At 40.4% G+C, this 14,338-nt stretch overlaps 1 protein-coding gene across 2 annotated transcripts in view; it reads left to right on the forward strand.

Annotated features, from left to right (window-relative positions):
- AASDHPPT (aminoadipate-semialdehyde dehydrogenase-phosphopantetheinyl transferase) overlaps positions 1-14,338 on the forward strand; it is a 48,498-nt gene that overhangs the window by 21,171 nt on the left and 12,989 nt on the right. For both annotated transcript variants that reach the window (XM_047752007.1, XM_047752008.1), the window contains exons 3-4: positions 13,714-13,835; positions 14,122-14,283. In XM_047752007.1, the coding sequence (XP_047607963.1) occupies positions 13,714-13,835; positions 14,122-14,283 (284 nt within the window). The remainder of the gene's footprint in view (positions 1-13,713; positions 13,836-14,121; positions 14,284-14,338) is intronic.

The raw sequence follows: 14,338 nt of genomic DNA on the forward strand, positions 1-14,338 counted from the left end.
AAGGATTATAGTTTCCCATTACCCCATAAAAACCTGAGAGAGGGAACTTATCTGCAGGATTTCTTAGCATGGCCACACAAAATTCCTCCCTTCTTTCAGGGCTCCACAGCACTTTAGTGAATAAAATTTCCGTAGTCACGGTCTTCGTTCCTCGTGCCTGCCTGTTTGTGAGCCTGCCCCACGTTGGGCACACATTGCCGGGGCCAGTCAGCAGGATGGGGCTGAAGAAGGGTGCTGTGGAAACTTAAGGAAAAATAGTAACATAAAACAAGAACAGAGACATTTATCTTAAGTAAAGGTGGGAGCCGGGGAACTCAAGGTCTCAGGGACAGAGCGCCCTGCCTCAAGAAACCACACTGCTTTTATTGTGAAATCTAGTGAGGAGTGGCTATGGGTGGATGATACAGGGTTTGCTTAAGTTCTTTTACTATTTAAAAAGCCACTTAGGTGGTAAAGGGTTAAGCTCTTACTCTGACCTCTAGGCACATAACAGTTCTTAAGCTTAAGTCACTTAGCCTTTAGGTCTTTGCTCTTAAACTTAAGTCATTTACCAGCACTGTGACTGTTTTTCAAAGCAGGAAGATGGGAAAAGTCAAGAGATGGGATAAAGTAAAGAAGGACAGACGGAGTTTTCAAGGAAACATGTCTTGCAACACCATATAAATGTTTGGATTGTTTGTTCTAGTTCTGTGAAAAATGTCAGGGGTCATTTGATAGGGATTGCATTGAATCTGTAGATTGCTTTGGGTAGTATGGCCATTTTACAATATTGATTTTCCAATCCGGGAACATGGAATATCTTTCCATTTCTTTACATTTCTTTGATTTCTTTGATTAAAGTTTATAGTTCTCGGCATATAGGTCCTTTACCTCCTTGGTCAGGTGTATTCCGAGGTATTTGATTTTGTGAGGTGCCATTTAAAAGGTATCATATTTTTGTATTCCTTTATATTTCATTGTGGTATACAGAAATGCAACTGACTTCGAATGTTAATCTTATATCCTGCTACTTTGCTGAATTATTAATCAGTTCAAGGAGTTTTGGGGTTGAGTCCTTGGGTTTTCTAGTATAGTATCATGTCATCTGCATACAGTGACAGTTTGATCTCTTCTCTTCCTATATGGATGCCTTTTATTCTTTGGTTTGTCTAATTGCTGTGGCTAGGACTTCCAAAACTATGTTGAAGAGCAGTGGTGAGAGTGGGCATCCCTGTCTTGTTCCAGATTTGAGTGAGAAGGCTTTCAGTTTTCCCCATTGAGTATTATATTTGCTGTGGGTTTCTCATAAATGGCTTGTTATATTCAGGAATGTTCCCTCCATACCACTTTGGCGAGGGTCTTGATCATGAATGGATGTTGGACTTTGTCAAATGCTTTTTCTGCATCTATTGAGATGATCATATGATTTTTGACTTTTTTTTTTGGTTAATGTGGTGTATGATGATGCGTGATTTGCGAATGTTGAACCATCCTTGTGAACCTGGGATGAACCCCACCTGGTCATGGTGTATAATTTTTTTGGTATGTTGTTGGATTCGGTTGGCTAAGATTTTGTTGGATTTTGACCACCAGAATTGGTTTGTGCGGATGCTGATTATGTTATCATGTATTACTTGGCGATAGTGTTGTTTCTTTTTGGTGGTATCTCTGTCTGGTTTGGAATGAGGGTGATGGTGGCATCATAGAATGTCTTTGGGAGTATTCCTCTTCTTCAACCTTTTGAAGAGGTTAAGGAGGATGGCACCAATTTCTCTTTATATGTTGATAAATTCACTGTGAAGCCATCTGGTCCTGGACTTTATTGTGGGAGTGATTTTATGACCTTTGAATTTCATTTCTAGTGATCGGTTGTTCAGTTGGTGTTTTCTTGATTCAGTTTTGGCAGGCTGTAAGTTCTAGAAAATTGTCCATTTCTTCCAGATTGTCAAACTTGTTGCCGTTAGTGTTTCATAGTTCTCTTATGGTTTTTGTATTTCTGCTGTATCCATTGTGATTCTCCTTTTTCACTATAATTTTGGTTATTTGGTTCTTTCTCTCCTCTTTAGTGAGTCTGGCCAGGGGTTTTGTCAATTTTGTTTTACCTTTTCGAAGAAATAGCTCTGGTTTATTATTTTCTTATGTTTTTTGAGTCTCTATTTTATTGATTTCTCTTTGATCTTTATAATTTCCTTCCTTCTGCTGACTTAGGACTTTTTTGTTCTTTTTTCTAATTCATTTAGGTGGAGGGTTAAGTTGTCAATTTGGATCTCTTTTTTGAGAAACGGCTGTGTTGCTATAAATTTCCCTCTGAGCACTGCTTTTGCAGCATCCCATAGATTTTGAGAGGTTGTGTCTTCATTATCATTTGTTTCAAGGTAGTTTTAATTTCCTTCTTGATTTCCTCATTGACCCATTGGTTTTTAGTAGCATGTTGTTTAGTCTCCATGTGGTAGGTTTTTTCTCTTTCCTTTTCCCATGGTTGATTTCTAATTTCATGGCATTGTGGTCAGAGAAGATACTTGAGATAATTTCTACCTCCGAAATTTATGGGGTTAGCTTTGTGTCCCAATATGTGGTCGATTCTTGAGAAGTTCATGAGCATTTGAGAAGAATGGTATTTGCTTTTTTTGGATGTAGTGTCCTGAAGATATCAATGAAGTCAACTTTTCTATTGTTTCCTTTAGGATCTCTGTTGCTTTATTGGTTTCTGTCTAGAGGATCTGTCCATTGTGAGGGGGGTATTAAGGTCTCCTACTATGATTGTTTCTCATCAGTATCTCCCTTTATGTCTGTTAATATTGTTGTATGTATCTGGGTGCTCCTATATTTGGGGATATATGTTGACGATAGTAACATCCTCTCCTTGGATGGCTCCCTTATCATTAAGTAGTGTCCTTCTTTGTCTTTCTTTATGTCTTTGTTTTAAAGTCTATTTTGTCTGATATGAGTGTGCGACTCCTGCTTTTTTGTCATGTCTATTGGCGTGAAATATTTTTCCCCACCCTTTCACTTTCAAATATATGTGTCTTTTGTCCTAAGGTGAGTTTCTTGTAGGCAGCATATTGAAGGTTTTTGCCTTTTTATCCACTCAGCCACTCTGTGTCTTTTGATTGGGGCATTCAGTCCATTGACATTTAAGGTGATATTGATAGATGATTATTTATTGCCATTTTGAACTCGTGTTCCAGTTGATTCTATGGTTCTCCATTTTCCTTTTTTTTTTTTTTTTTGTTGGTTGGTTGCTTCCTTATTATCTGCTTGAGTGTATTTTTTTTTCATTTTTTGCAAATGCAATATTTGGTTTTGGCTTGTGGTTGCCCTGTTTTTTAAGTATGCTAACCCCTTCCCATAATTGTGTGTTTTAGCCTGATGGTCCTGTAAGTTCAAACACTTCATTACTGTATTAAAATTAAGAAGAGAAACATCACAAACAAACAACAAAAAGGGTTATTTTTTTCCTAACATCCCTGCCCACATTTTATGGTTTTGATGACTCTTTTTATTGTTTTCTTTTAATTTTATTTTGTTTGAAGCAGTGCATGATTAAATCGTATGCTGGCTTATTTGAGTGACTGCTCTCTGATTGTGGTTTCCTCAGTCCTAGTTCTTCCTCTTCTTCTTCTTTTTTTTTTTTCTTTTTTTTTTTCTTCCCTTTCCTTCCTTTCTTTTTGGTTTAGAGAAGCCCTTTCAAATTTCCTTTAACCTGGTTTTGTGTTGCTGGTATTCTTTAAGTTTGTTGTTGTTGGAAAAATTTTTATTTCCCCTTCTATTTTAAATGATATTCTTACTGGATAGAGTGTTCTAGGTTGCCTATTTTTTCCTTTAGCACTTTAAATATCTCTTGCCATTCCCTCCTGGCCTGTAGTGTTTCTGTAGAAATCAGCTGATAATCTTATGGGGGTTCCCTTGTAGGTAGCATTCTGCTTTCTCTTGCTGCCTTTAGGATCCTCTTTTATCACTAACTTTTGCCTTTTTATTATGATGTGTCTTGGTTGTGGTCTATTTGGGTTCAGTTTGTTGGGGGCCCTGTGTGCTTCCTGTATCTTGAACTCAGTATCCTTTAGATTTGGGAAGTTTCCAGTGATAATGTCTTCAAATATATTTTCCATTCCCTTATCTTTTTCTGCTCCTTCTGGAATTTCTATTATGCGTAGATTGGCCCGCTTTTTATTATCCCATAGGTCTCTTATATTGCTTTCCTGTTTTTTGATTTGGTTTTCTGTCTGCTGACCTGATTGGGTAATTTCCATTATTCTGTCTTCCATATTACTGATTCGTTCTTCTGCATTATTCATTCTGGTTTTTACTGCCCTTAGTTCAGTTTGCATCTGCCAAATGAATGTTTCTAGTTTTCTTGGCTCATCCATTATATGTTCTAGTTCCTTTCTGAGGGTATCTGCATTACTGTTCATATCTTCTCTTAATTCCTTCAGTATTTTCACTATTTCTCTTTTGAACTCCAGGTCTGTCAGACTGCAGAGATCTGTTTCATTGTTGACTGTTTTAGGTGAGTTCTCCTGTTGGTTTGACTGGGGGTGGTTTCTCAGCTTCTTCATCTTGCTTGTTGTTTCCTTTCTCCTGAGGGAGTTGTACTCTCCGTTATCCGGCAGTGTTTGCCTTGTCACTGCCATGGAATATTTCCTGAGGGCTGGCGTTGTTGGTCAATCTTTTTTGAGGCAGTGTGGGTTTTCTGGAGTGTTGATGGGGCTAGCAGTGTTTCTTTGAAGCAAAGGAGGACTTCCTGAGGGCAGACAGGACTGGGAGGTCCACACCACGATGGTAGCAGATTTCACTTGGTCAGGCAGAGCTTGCTCTGGTGTCTTTAGGCTGTGGGGTTCTTGCAGGGGGTTGGCGGTGTTGAGCAGCTGTTCCTCAGGAGTGCAGCACCCCCTGGGGGCTGGAGCAGCTATCTGGGTCACTGAGAACCTAAGAGGCTCTCCCCTAGGGCAGCCCAACTCAGAAGGACGGCCTGCGAATGTAGGCGGATCTTTTCACAGTCTGGCCAAGCTTGTTGCAGCTTTTCTGGGCTGCAGGGGCTCCTCCAGGGGGCTGGTGGTGCTGAGCAGCTATTCCGTGGGAGTGGGGCACCCCCTGAGTGCTTGGGTGGCTAGCAGGGCCGCTGAAAAACCAAGAGGCTCCTCCCCGGGGCAGCCCGACTCAGAAAGACCGTCTGAGATCTCTTCCCGGCTTGGCCAGGCTTGTTGCAGCTTTTCTGGGCTGCAGGGGGTCCTGCCTGGAGCTGGCAGTCCTATGTAGCTGATCCACTAGGGCTCGGCACCCCCTGGGGGCTTGGGCGGGTAGCAGGGCTGCTGAAAACCCAAGAGGCTCCTCCCCAGGGCAGTCCGACTCAGAAAAACCGTCCGAGAATTAGGCAGGTCTATTCACGGCCTGGCTAGGCTTGTTCTAGCTTTTCTGGGCTGCAGGCCTTTTCTCGGGGGCTGGTGGTGTTTGGTGCTGCTCTGCGGAAGTGTAGCCCCTCCAAAGGGCAAGCAGGCCTGTGCAGGGACAGCCCCTGCAGTGGTAGGCTTCAGGCAGTTGTTGAGGCCAGCCCTCTGGGATGGCAGGCAGCCCCAGGTCCGGCAAGAACACAGGGGGTCGGGGGAGGGGATGCACTGGGAAAGAGCTTTCTGCTAGTTATCGGGCCTGTAAGCTTGCTGTGGCATGGGGAGTATTCTATGGGGACCCACCCCTTCTTCTCTCCCCTCCCCAGCATGGGCGCAGACCAGGCTCTTCTCCCAGGCTCCCTCTGATGTGGCTTTCCACTTCCCCGCTCCTAGAGTATTGCTCCCTTCCTCTGTGACAGCTTTTTTTCTAGTCTCCCAGGCAGTCTCTGCCCGTCAAACTTGACAGACCGGTTTCTATATCTCCCAAGCAGTCTCTGCTCGCCACCCCCCCCCTCCAGGAGGCGAGATTTCAGTGCCCAGCCCCCACCCAGGCGTCTCAATTTTTGGTGACTGTGCCCATAGTTCAGATGGTCCGTTGGGTTCTTGATCGGCTCTTCAGTACTCCAACTTACTGCTACACTCTCCTCTGCATCTGGAGATTCCTCCGTTCCTTTGATGTTTCCCCAAGTAGGTGACTTTCCAGGGTGCGGGATCCGTTTCTCCTCCTCAGTTCCCTTTCGGGAGCACCCGTCCTGCTCGGATTCACCTTCTCTCACTCTCCTCTTTTCTCCCGTTCTGCACAGTAATGTCACGAACTTCTTGACGTTATTGGAGTTTAGGTTCCTCTGCCAGTGATTGGTTGCTGTTCTGTGCGAGTCATTTATTCTGTAGATGTGCTTTTTTTGTTGTGTTTGTGGGAGAGGGCGAGCATGTCCCCCTACTCCTCCGCCATCTTGTCCTCTCTCCCTCTCTCTTCTTTTCTTGGTAAGTCTGGCTAAGGGTTTATGAATTTGGTTGATCTTTTCCAAGAACCAGCTTTTCGTTTCATTGACTTTTTCTATGGCTTTCTTTGTTTCTGTTTCATTGATTTCTGCTCTGATCTTTATGGTTTTCCTTCTACTAACTTTAGGTCTTGTCTGTTGTCGCTCAAGCTGCTTTAGATGTAAAGGTAGCTTGTTTATTTGAGCTTTTTCTTGTTTCCTGAGGTGGGCTTGTATTGCTATAAACTTGCCTCTTAGAACGGCTTTTGCTACATCCCATAGGTTTTTGGAGCGTTGTATCTTTGTTGTCATTTGCTTCTAGGAATGTTTTAATTTCCTCTGATTTCTTCAGTGATCCATTGGTTGTTTAGTAGCATGTTGTGTATAGTCTCCACATGTTTGTGGTTTTTGCAGTTTTTTTTTTTCTTGTTGATGTCCAGTCGTATAGCGTTGTGGCCGGAAAAGATGCTTGATACGATTTCAATTTTCTTAAAGTTACCAAGGTTGGATTTGTAGCCCAGGATGTGATCCGTCTTAGAGAATGTTCCATGTGCACTTGAGAAGAATGTGTACTCTGTTGCTTTTGGATGGAATGTCCTATAAACGTCTATTAAGTCCATCCGGTCTGATGCTTCATTCAGGGCCTGTGTTTCCTTGTTGATTTTCTGTCTGGGTGATCTGTCCATTGCTGTAAGTGGGGTGTTATTAAAGTCCCCCACTATGATTGTGTTATTGTCGATTTGTCCTTTTAAGTTTGTTAGCAGTTGCCTTATATATTGTGGTGAACCTATGTTGGGTGTGTAGATATTTAAAATGTTTTATCTTCTTCCTGGATTGATCCTTTGATCATTATGTAGTGACCTTCCTTGTCCCTTAAAATATTCTTCATTTTAAAGTCTATTCTGTCTGTTATGAGTATTGCTACTCCAGCTTTCTTTTGATCCCCACTTGCATGAAATACTTTCTTCCATCCTCTCACTTTCCATTTGTATGTGTCCCAAGAAGTGAAGTGGGTCTCTTGAAGACAGCATATTTATGCGTCATGTTTTTGTATCCATTCAGCCATTCTATGTCTTGGTTGGGCCATTTAGTCCATTAACGATTAAGGTAATTATTGATATGTGTGTTCTTATTGACATTTTATTAATTGCTTTGGATTTATTTTTGTTGCTCTTTTTTTCTTCCCTTCTTTTCTTGTTCTCTCCTATTCTGGTTTGATGTATCTTTATCAGAGCTGTAGCCGCCAGAGCCACAGCAAGACGGGATCCAAGCCACATCTGCAACCACAGCACACTGCAATGCCAGATCCTTAACCCACTGAGCAAGGTCAGGGATCGAACCCGCAACCTCATGGTTCCTAGTCAGATTCGTTAACCACTGAGCCACGATGGGAACTCCTTTAATGACTATCTTTAGTGTTGCATTTGAGTTGATTTTTCTTTGCATATCAATTGTAGATTTTTGGTTTCCAGTTATTCTGAAGTTTTGATATGAGTCTATATATATATGAGATTGTTTTAAATTGTTGTTCTCTTAATTGCAAGTTCATCTCCAGTGTCCTGCATTTGTACCCACCTCTTCTCATGATTTCTGATTCTGGTGTTATAATTGTGCATGGATGATTTCGTATCTTTACTATATATATGGTACTTTTGTTTCTGATTGTGGCCTTTTCTGCCTAGAGAAGTTCCTTTAGTATTTGTTTTAAGACTGGTTTAGTGTTACTGAATTCTCTTAGCTTTTGCTTATCTGTGAAGGTTTTGATTTCTTCTTCAAATCTGAATGAGAGTCTTGCCAGGTAAGGTAATCTTGGTTGGAGGTTTTTTCCTTTCATCACATTAAGTATGTCATGCCACTCCCTTCTGGCCTGCAGAGTTTCTGCTGAAAAATCTGCCGATAACCTCATCGGGGTTCCCTTATATGTTATTTGTTTCTTTTCCCTAGCTGCTTTCAATATTTTCTCTTTATCTTTAATTTTGGTCGGTTCGATTAATACGTGTCTCAGGATGTTCCTCCTCGGGTTTATTTTATATGGTACTCCTTGTGTTTCCTGGGTTTGAGGGAGTGGTTCCTTTCCCATATTAGGGAGGTTTTCGGCTATTATCTCCTTGTATATTTTTTCTGTTCCATTTCTCTCTCTTCTCCTTCTGGCACCCCTGTAATACGGATGTTGTGCATTTATCATTGTCCCAGAGTTCTCTGAGACTCTCTTCATTTCTTTTCAGTCTTTTTTTTCTTTTCTGTTCCACATCAGTAACTTCCACTAGTCTATCCTCCACCTCGCTGATTTGTTCTTCTGCCTTCTGTATTCTGCTTTTGGTTGCTTCTAATGAATTTTTTCAGTTATTGTATTTTTCATCTCTGCTTGCTTAAGTTTTAAATCTTGTATCTCCTTGCTCAGTGTTTCCTGTAAGTTATCCATCTTTGCCTCCAGTTTATTTCCAATGTCTTGGATCATCTTCAGCATCAACAGTCTAAAGTCTTTTTCCCAGAGGCTGATAATCTCCATATCACTTAGCTGTTTTCCTGGGTATTTTTTTTCTTTCTCCCTTATCTGAGTCGTGGTTCTCTATCTTTTCATTTTTATTGGTTTTTGGTGTCTCCTTTTTGCAGGCAATAGAATTGTAGCCTCTCTTACTTCTGGTGGCTGCCCTGCTTGTGGCTGAAGTTGGTATCGGGGCTTGCTGTGGGCTTCCTGATGGGAGGGACTGGTGCCTGCCCACTGGTAGGTGAGGCTGATTCCTATCCCTCTGGTGAGTAGGGCTTTGTTTCTGGGTGAGCTTAGAGGTGGCTGTGTGCCTGGGGAGCCTTTAGGCCACCTCCTTACTGATGGGTGGGCCACTGATCCCACCTGGATTGTTGTAGTTGTTTGGCCTGGGGCTTCTCAGCACTGATGGGTGGGGCCAGGTTTCCCCAAAATGGCCACCTCCAGAGAAAGGCACGCTGCTGAATATTCCGTAGAGATTTCCCTCCAACATTCTTCCCCCACAACAAGCCACAGTCACTCTGTGTTTCCCCAGGAGATCCACCAAGAACTGCAGTCAGGTCCGACCCAGATTCCTATGGAACCTTTGCTTAGCCCTGGGACCCAGTGCACATGAAAGTCCGTGTGCCTTTCAAGAATGGGGTCTCCGTTTCCCCCAGTCCTGTGGAGCTCCTGTGCACAAGCCCCACTAGCCTTCAATGCCAGATGCTCCAGGGGCTCTTTCTCCCAATGCCAGATCCCCAGGCGTGGGGGTTTGATGTGGGGCTCAGAACTCTCACTCCTGTAGGTGACTCTCTGTGACACAGTTACTTTTCAGTCTGGGTTTCCCACCTGGGAGGTATGGGGTTGTGTATATCATGTAATTGCCCCCCTACCTCTTGATGTAGCCTCCTCTTTGTCTTCTGGAGTAAGATACCTTTTTGAAAGTTTCCAGTCCATTTGGTTGAAGGTTGTTCAGCATTTGGTTGTAATGTTGTTGTTTTTTATGAAAGAACCTAAGCTCCAGTCCTTCTATTCCACCATCTTAATCCTGTCTCTGCCATGTCCGTTTGCCCCTTTCTTGTGTTGATACATGTATGTATTAATAAACACACATTTAAATAGACTTACTAAGAGCAACTGACATTCAGGACTGCCCAAGTGGATAATTTCGAGCCTAGATAGTCATATTTCAATTTAGTGCTCTTTCTGCTAGATGCCATTCACATTGAGAGCTTCATAGCTCCTTTGTCAGTAACATAACTACAGGCTTCGTGCATGTGGTTTGTGAAACCTATATTAGCAGCTCAGACATTTTTGTTTTATTCAGATAAATTCCTTGGCAGTTGAGCTGATAAAGCATTACTGTGTACATAATAATTCAAACTTTATAAGACTTGTCGCCTCCCATGGAAGTAAGATTATATGTAATCTAGTACTTAGAAAATGAAGCTACTAGAATTTCCAATATGACTTATCCAGAACTGAATTTTGTTCCTTTGAAGCACACAGATGGACATTGCTCAACTCTCTGCTAAAGTAACTGGCCCTTTTTCTTTAAGAAGAGTGGTGAGCTTTAACTGAGATGCTGTTACATATACACCCATGCATGAACTTGTTTTGAAGAGAGATTGATATAGGTGAGCTTTGAGGTTCTTGTAGGATTTTTTTTCCCCGGAGGCTTGCAGTAGTAGCTAAAGGTATTATTTATAATTGACTTTTTGTTTTTGGTCTTTTTAGGGGTTCATCTGCAGCATACAGAAGTTCCTGGGCTAGGGGTCTAATTGGAGTTGCAGGTCCTGGTCTATACCATAGCCATAGCAATGCAGGATTTGAGTCCCGTCTGTGACCTACATCACAGCTCACGACTATGCTGGATCCTTAACCCACTCAGTGGGGCAGGGATACAACCCACATCCTCGTGGATACACATAGGATTCATTGTGGCTGAGACACAGTGGGAACTCCTACAGTTGACTCTTGAACATGGTGGGTTTGGTGGGGGCAGGGCGGGGGGCATTGGCTTAGGGGTACAAACCCTCCCAGGTATGACTTGTAGTCGGCCCTCCGTATACTTGGGTCCTCCATACTCACATCCCTGAAGTCAACCAACCACACATTTTATTTATAATTGAAAAAAATCCATGTATAAGTGGACCTGCACAGTTCAAACCCACATTGTTCAAGTCTCAACTGTATGAATTATTTGTTGTAGGTTACTACTCTGTTTAATTTTCTAGTTGCTGTGTGACCTTGGTTATTAGTTGATCGTTGCAGAGCACTTAGTTAATATTTAGTGCTGCTTTCCCTAGTAAGATATGGGGGAGTCTGTTTTTCTAAACCAGAAAACCAGTGGTACTATATAGGTTTTTCAGTTATTTTATCTTTCCTATATGTATGGTGAAGTTCTTAACACATGCAATAGGATGATTAAATCAAAGATTGTAATAGACATAAATATGTGTTGGTATTATTGGGAGGCTTTTTCTACTTATGTATCTAATAATTGTGCCATATTCAGATAGTTTGAGGGACAAAATCCAGTTTTCTAGATAAACTAAATCCTTAAGAGTATGCACCCACTGTGTATTTTCACCATAGTGCCACACTGTGGTGCTGTTGTTCTTTGGCTAAATATTTACAAAGTCTTTTTTTTTTTTTTTTCCTTTTGCGGTCAGTGTCTTATTTTGTGGAACACTATGCTCTCAAAAGAATATAAAAACACAGTCATATCAGATATTTTTTAGCTGTACATGATCAATAGTGATTGCTGTCCAGTGATTGTGCTAGATTGCTTTTTATGTAAATGAGGTTTTTTTCGTCAAGCCAGTATGTACTAGTGACACTCATTTTAACAAAGCAGTCTTTATTAAGGGACATAAGGAATAAGCACCAGACTGTCAAAGGGGGTTTATAGCCTCAAAAGGGTAAGTATCCCCTGCCCTGGGACTCCTAAGGTCACAGTTTAATATTTCATTGTTCTTACATGAAATGATTTAACAGCTTTTCAGGGTTACTTTTAGAAATTAATAGCCTTTTAACATTGTGAACAGATACAAACAGTAAAGATTAGTTGATTCATAAAAATGGATTGTAAAGTTGTCCTTCTTGAAAATAGTAGAGGGCTTAGAAGATAGATAGATTAATTGAGTCTGATGAACTTGGAAATAAATGAGTATCTTTGTCTTGAAATGAAAGACCACATATCATTGTAGGGTAATTAGGAATATTTACTTGCTAAATAAGAGAAGACTGTTTTGAAGTGGAAATGGTGGCAGAATTATAGACAGTTTTGTGAGGAAGCTGGTTTTTAATATTTCCTACCCTTGAGATAACTATCAGAAAGGTACTTGGTTACTGTAGGAGAAACTAAATTCCCTATGGACATAAGGACCATGGTTGTTTTGCTCATCATGATATTCTTAGCATCTAGCACTTGGGTATTTTTAGACTGATATAGTACACGTTCTAATTGTTGAATTCTCATGGGGTTAGTTAGTGATTAAATGCCAATAAAGCATTACTAAGGGTATCTGACATCTTTTTTTCTTTCCATACATACTGTGGTTGAAGCCAGTTGGGAATGTAAGATTTTGGAGTTGAGTGTTTTAGTAATGGGAGCTGGGGAGTAGACAAGCTATGTTAACAGAATCTGTAGGAAAGACTACTTTCAGGAGGTTTACTGGAAGTAATGTAAATCATGAACTAAGGATATAGGGTAGTAGAACATTTAGGAAGTAATTTCATACCTAATAATTAGCATACATTTATTCATATGGGGAACATTTGTGATTCACTTACCTTGTTGCCAGACTTTGTGATAGACTAATTAAGCTGTAATTTGTGTGAGGGATAAGAAGTTTCCTGCTTAGTAATAAAGATACACAAACACATAATTAAAATATTTTGGAAAAATATAATATGAAAGGCATACCATATATATTTTAATTTGTGTCTTAGTCCTTAATTCTGGAAATCAGATCCTTCAAGTTCTGTTTTTATTTTTAGGATGCTGTATAATATTTTACTATCTATGAAACAGTGGAACTAGGGAGATAACTCAGACTTTTTTTAAATGGGCCAAAAGAACAGAACTTCAATCTGTTTTTATTTGGATAAGTCATATTAGGAAACATGTAGGAGTTCACATTGTGGCTCAGCGGTTAACGAACCTGACTAGTATCCATGAGGATGTGGGTTTGATCCCTGGCCTTGCTCGGTGGGTTAAGGATCTGGCATTGCAGTGTGCTGTGGTGTAGGTTGCAGACGCATCTTGGATCCCATGTTGCTGTGGCATAGGCCAACAGCTACAGCTCCAATTTGACCCCCAGCCTGGGAACCTCCATATGCCACAGGTGCGGCCCTAAAAAGACAAAAGACAAAAAAGAAAACAAAATGTGTATAATAAGTTAACACTCCTTAGCTTTCTACCAATTCCCCAAAAATTATAATAAATTGTTCCCTGTTTTTCCTGTTATAGAGTGAAGTTAAAATTTAAACCCCAGGATAGTATTGCTCTATTTTAAGAGTGTTTGTTTTGGATTCTCAAATTCCATCATATATAGGAAATTTCCCCCAGTTATTCAAGATTTATAATAGCTGCTATATTTTTATCACATTTTTTTCTGGGCATCTATTTATATAACCATGGTTTTTCTCCTTAATTACATAATAATTCACAGAATTTCACTATTCTGTGAGACTACTCTTCTGTTTCTGGGCTAACCCCTTCTTGTCATGCGTGTTATCCTTTTAATTCCCAACTTTGATTGGCTGATATTTTGATGAGGATTATTGTGACTGTATTCAAAGTAAGGTTAGCCTATAGTTTTCTTTCATGTACTGTCTTTAACAGTTCTGGTAATAGAATAGCTATTTTTAATTCTCTTATTTCCTCAATTGACAGGTCGTGGTTCAATTCCAGAATTTTTTCATATTATGAAAAGAAAGTTTACCAACAAAGAATGGGAAACAATCAGAAGCTTTAAGGACGAATGGACTCAGCTGGATATGTTTTATAGGAATTGGGTATAATTTCTTTCTAGTTTTGAGAGTAAAAATCCCCTGTGACGATTCCATTATCTTTGCTAAAAACAGCAAAAGTCCTTTGGTTACCCTGTAGTTCACATGGTATTCGAAGTAAATAAATCATTACCTGGGTACTTCTTGCTTTATATGTATACATTATGACATTTAAGAAAATTTAACATATGTAATGCTCAGAAGATATCCACATGTGTTGGGGGCTGTTGATTTTATAAAAAATTTTATCTATTAAATGATGTAAGAGAAAAATGTCTGTCTGTTATCATAGGCACTGAAAGAAAGCTTCATAAAAGCCATAGGTGTTGGATTAGGATTTGAATTGCAACGGCTTGAATTTGATATATCCCCATTAAACCTGGACATAGGCCAAGTTTATAAAGAAACACGTTTGTTTCTGGATGGTGAAGAAGAAAAAGAATGGGCATTTGAGGTAAGAAATGTATCAGCATTGCTGTAACTATAAAGAATGTCTTTATTTTGTGCAT

The sequence above is a fragment of the Phacochoerus africanus genome, chromosome 11 (assembly GCF_016906955.1).
Source record: "Phacochoerus africanus isolate WHEZ1 chromosome 11, ROS_Pafr_v1, whole genome shotgun sequence".
NCBI classification, from domain to species: domain Eukaryota; kingdom Metazoa; phylum Chordata; class Mammalia; order Artiodactyla; family Suidae; genus Phacochoerus; species Phacochoerus africanus.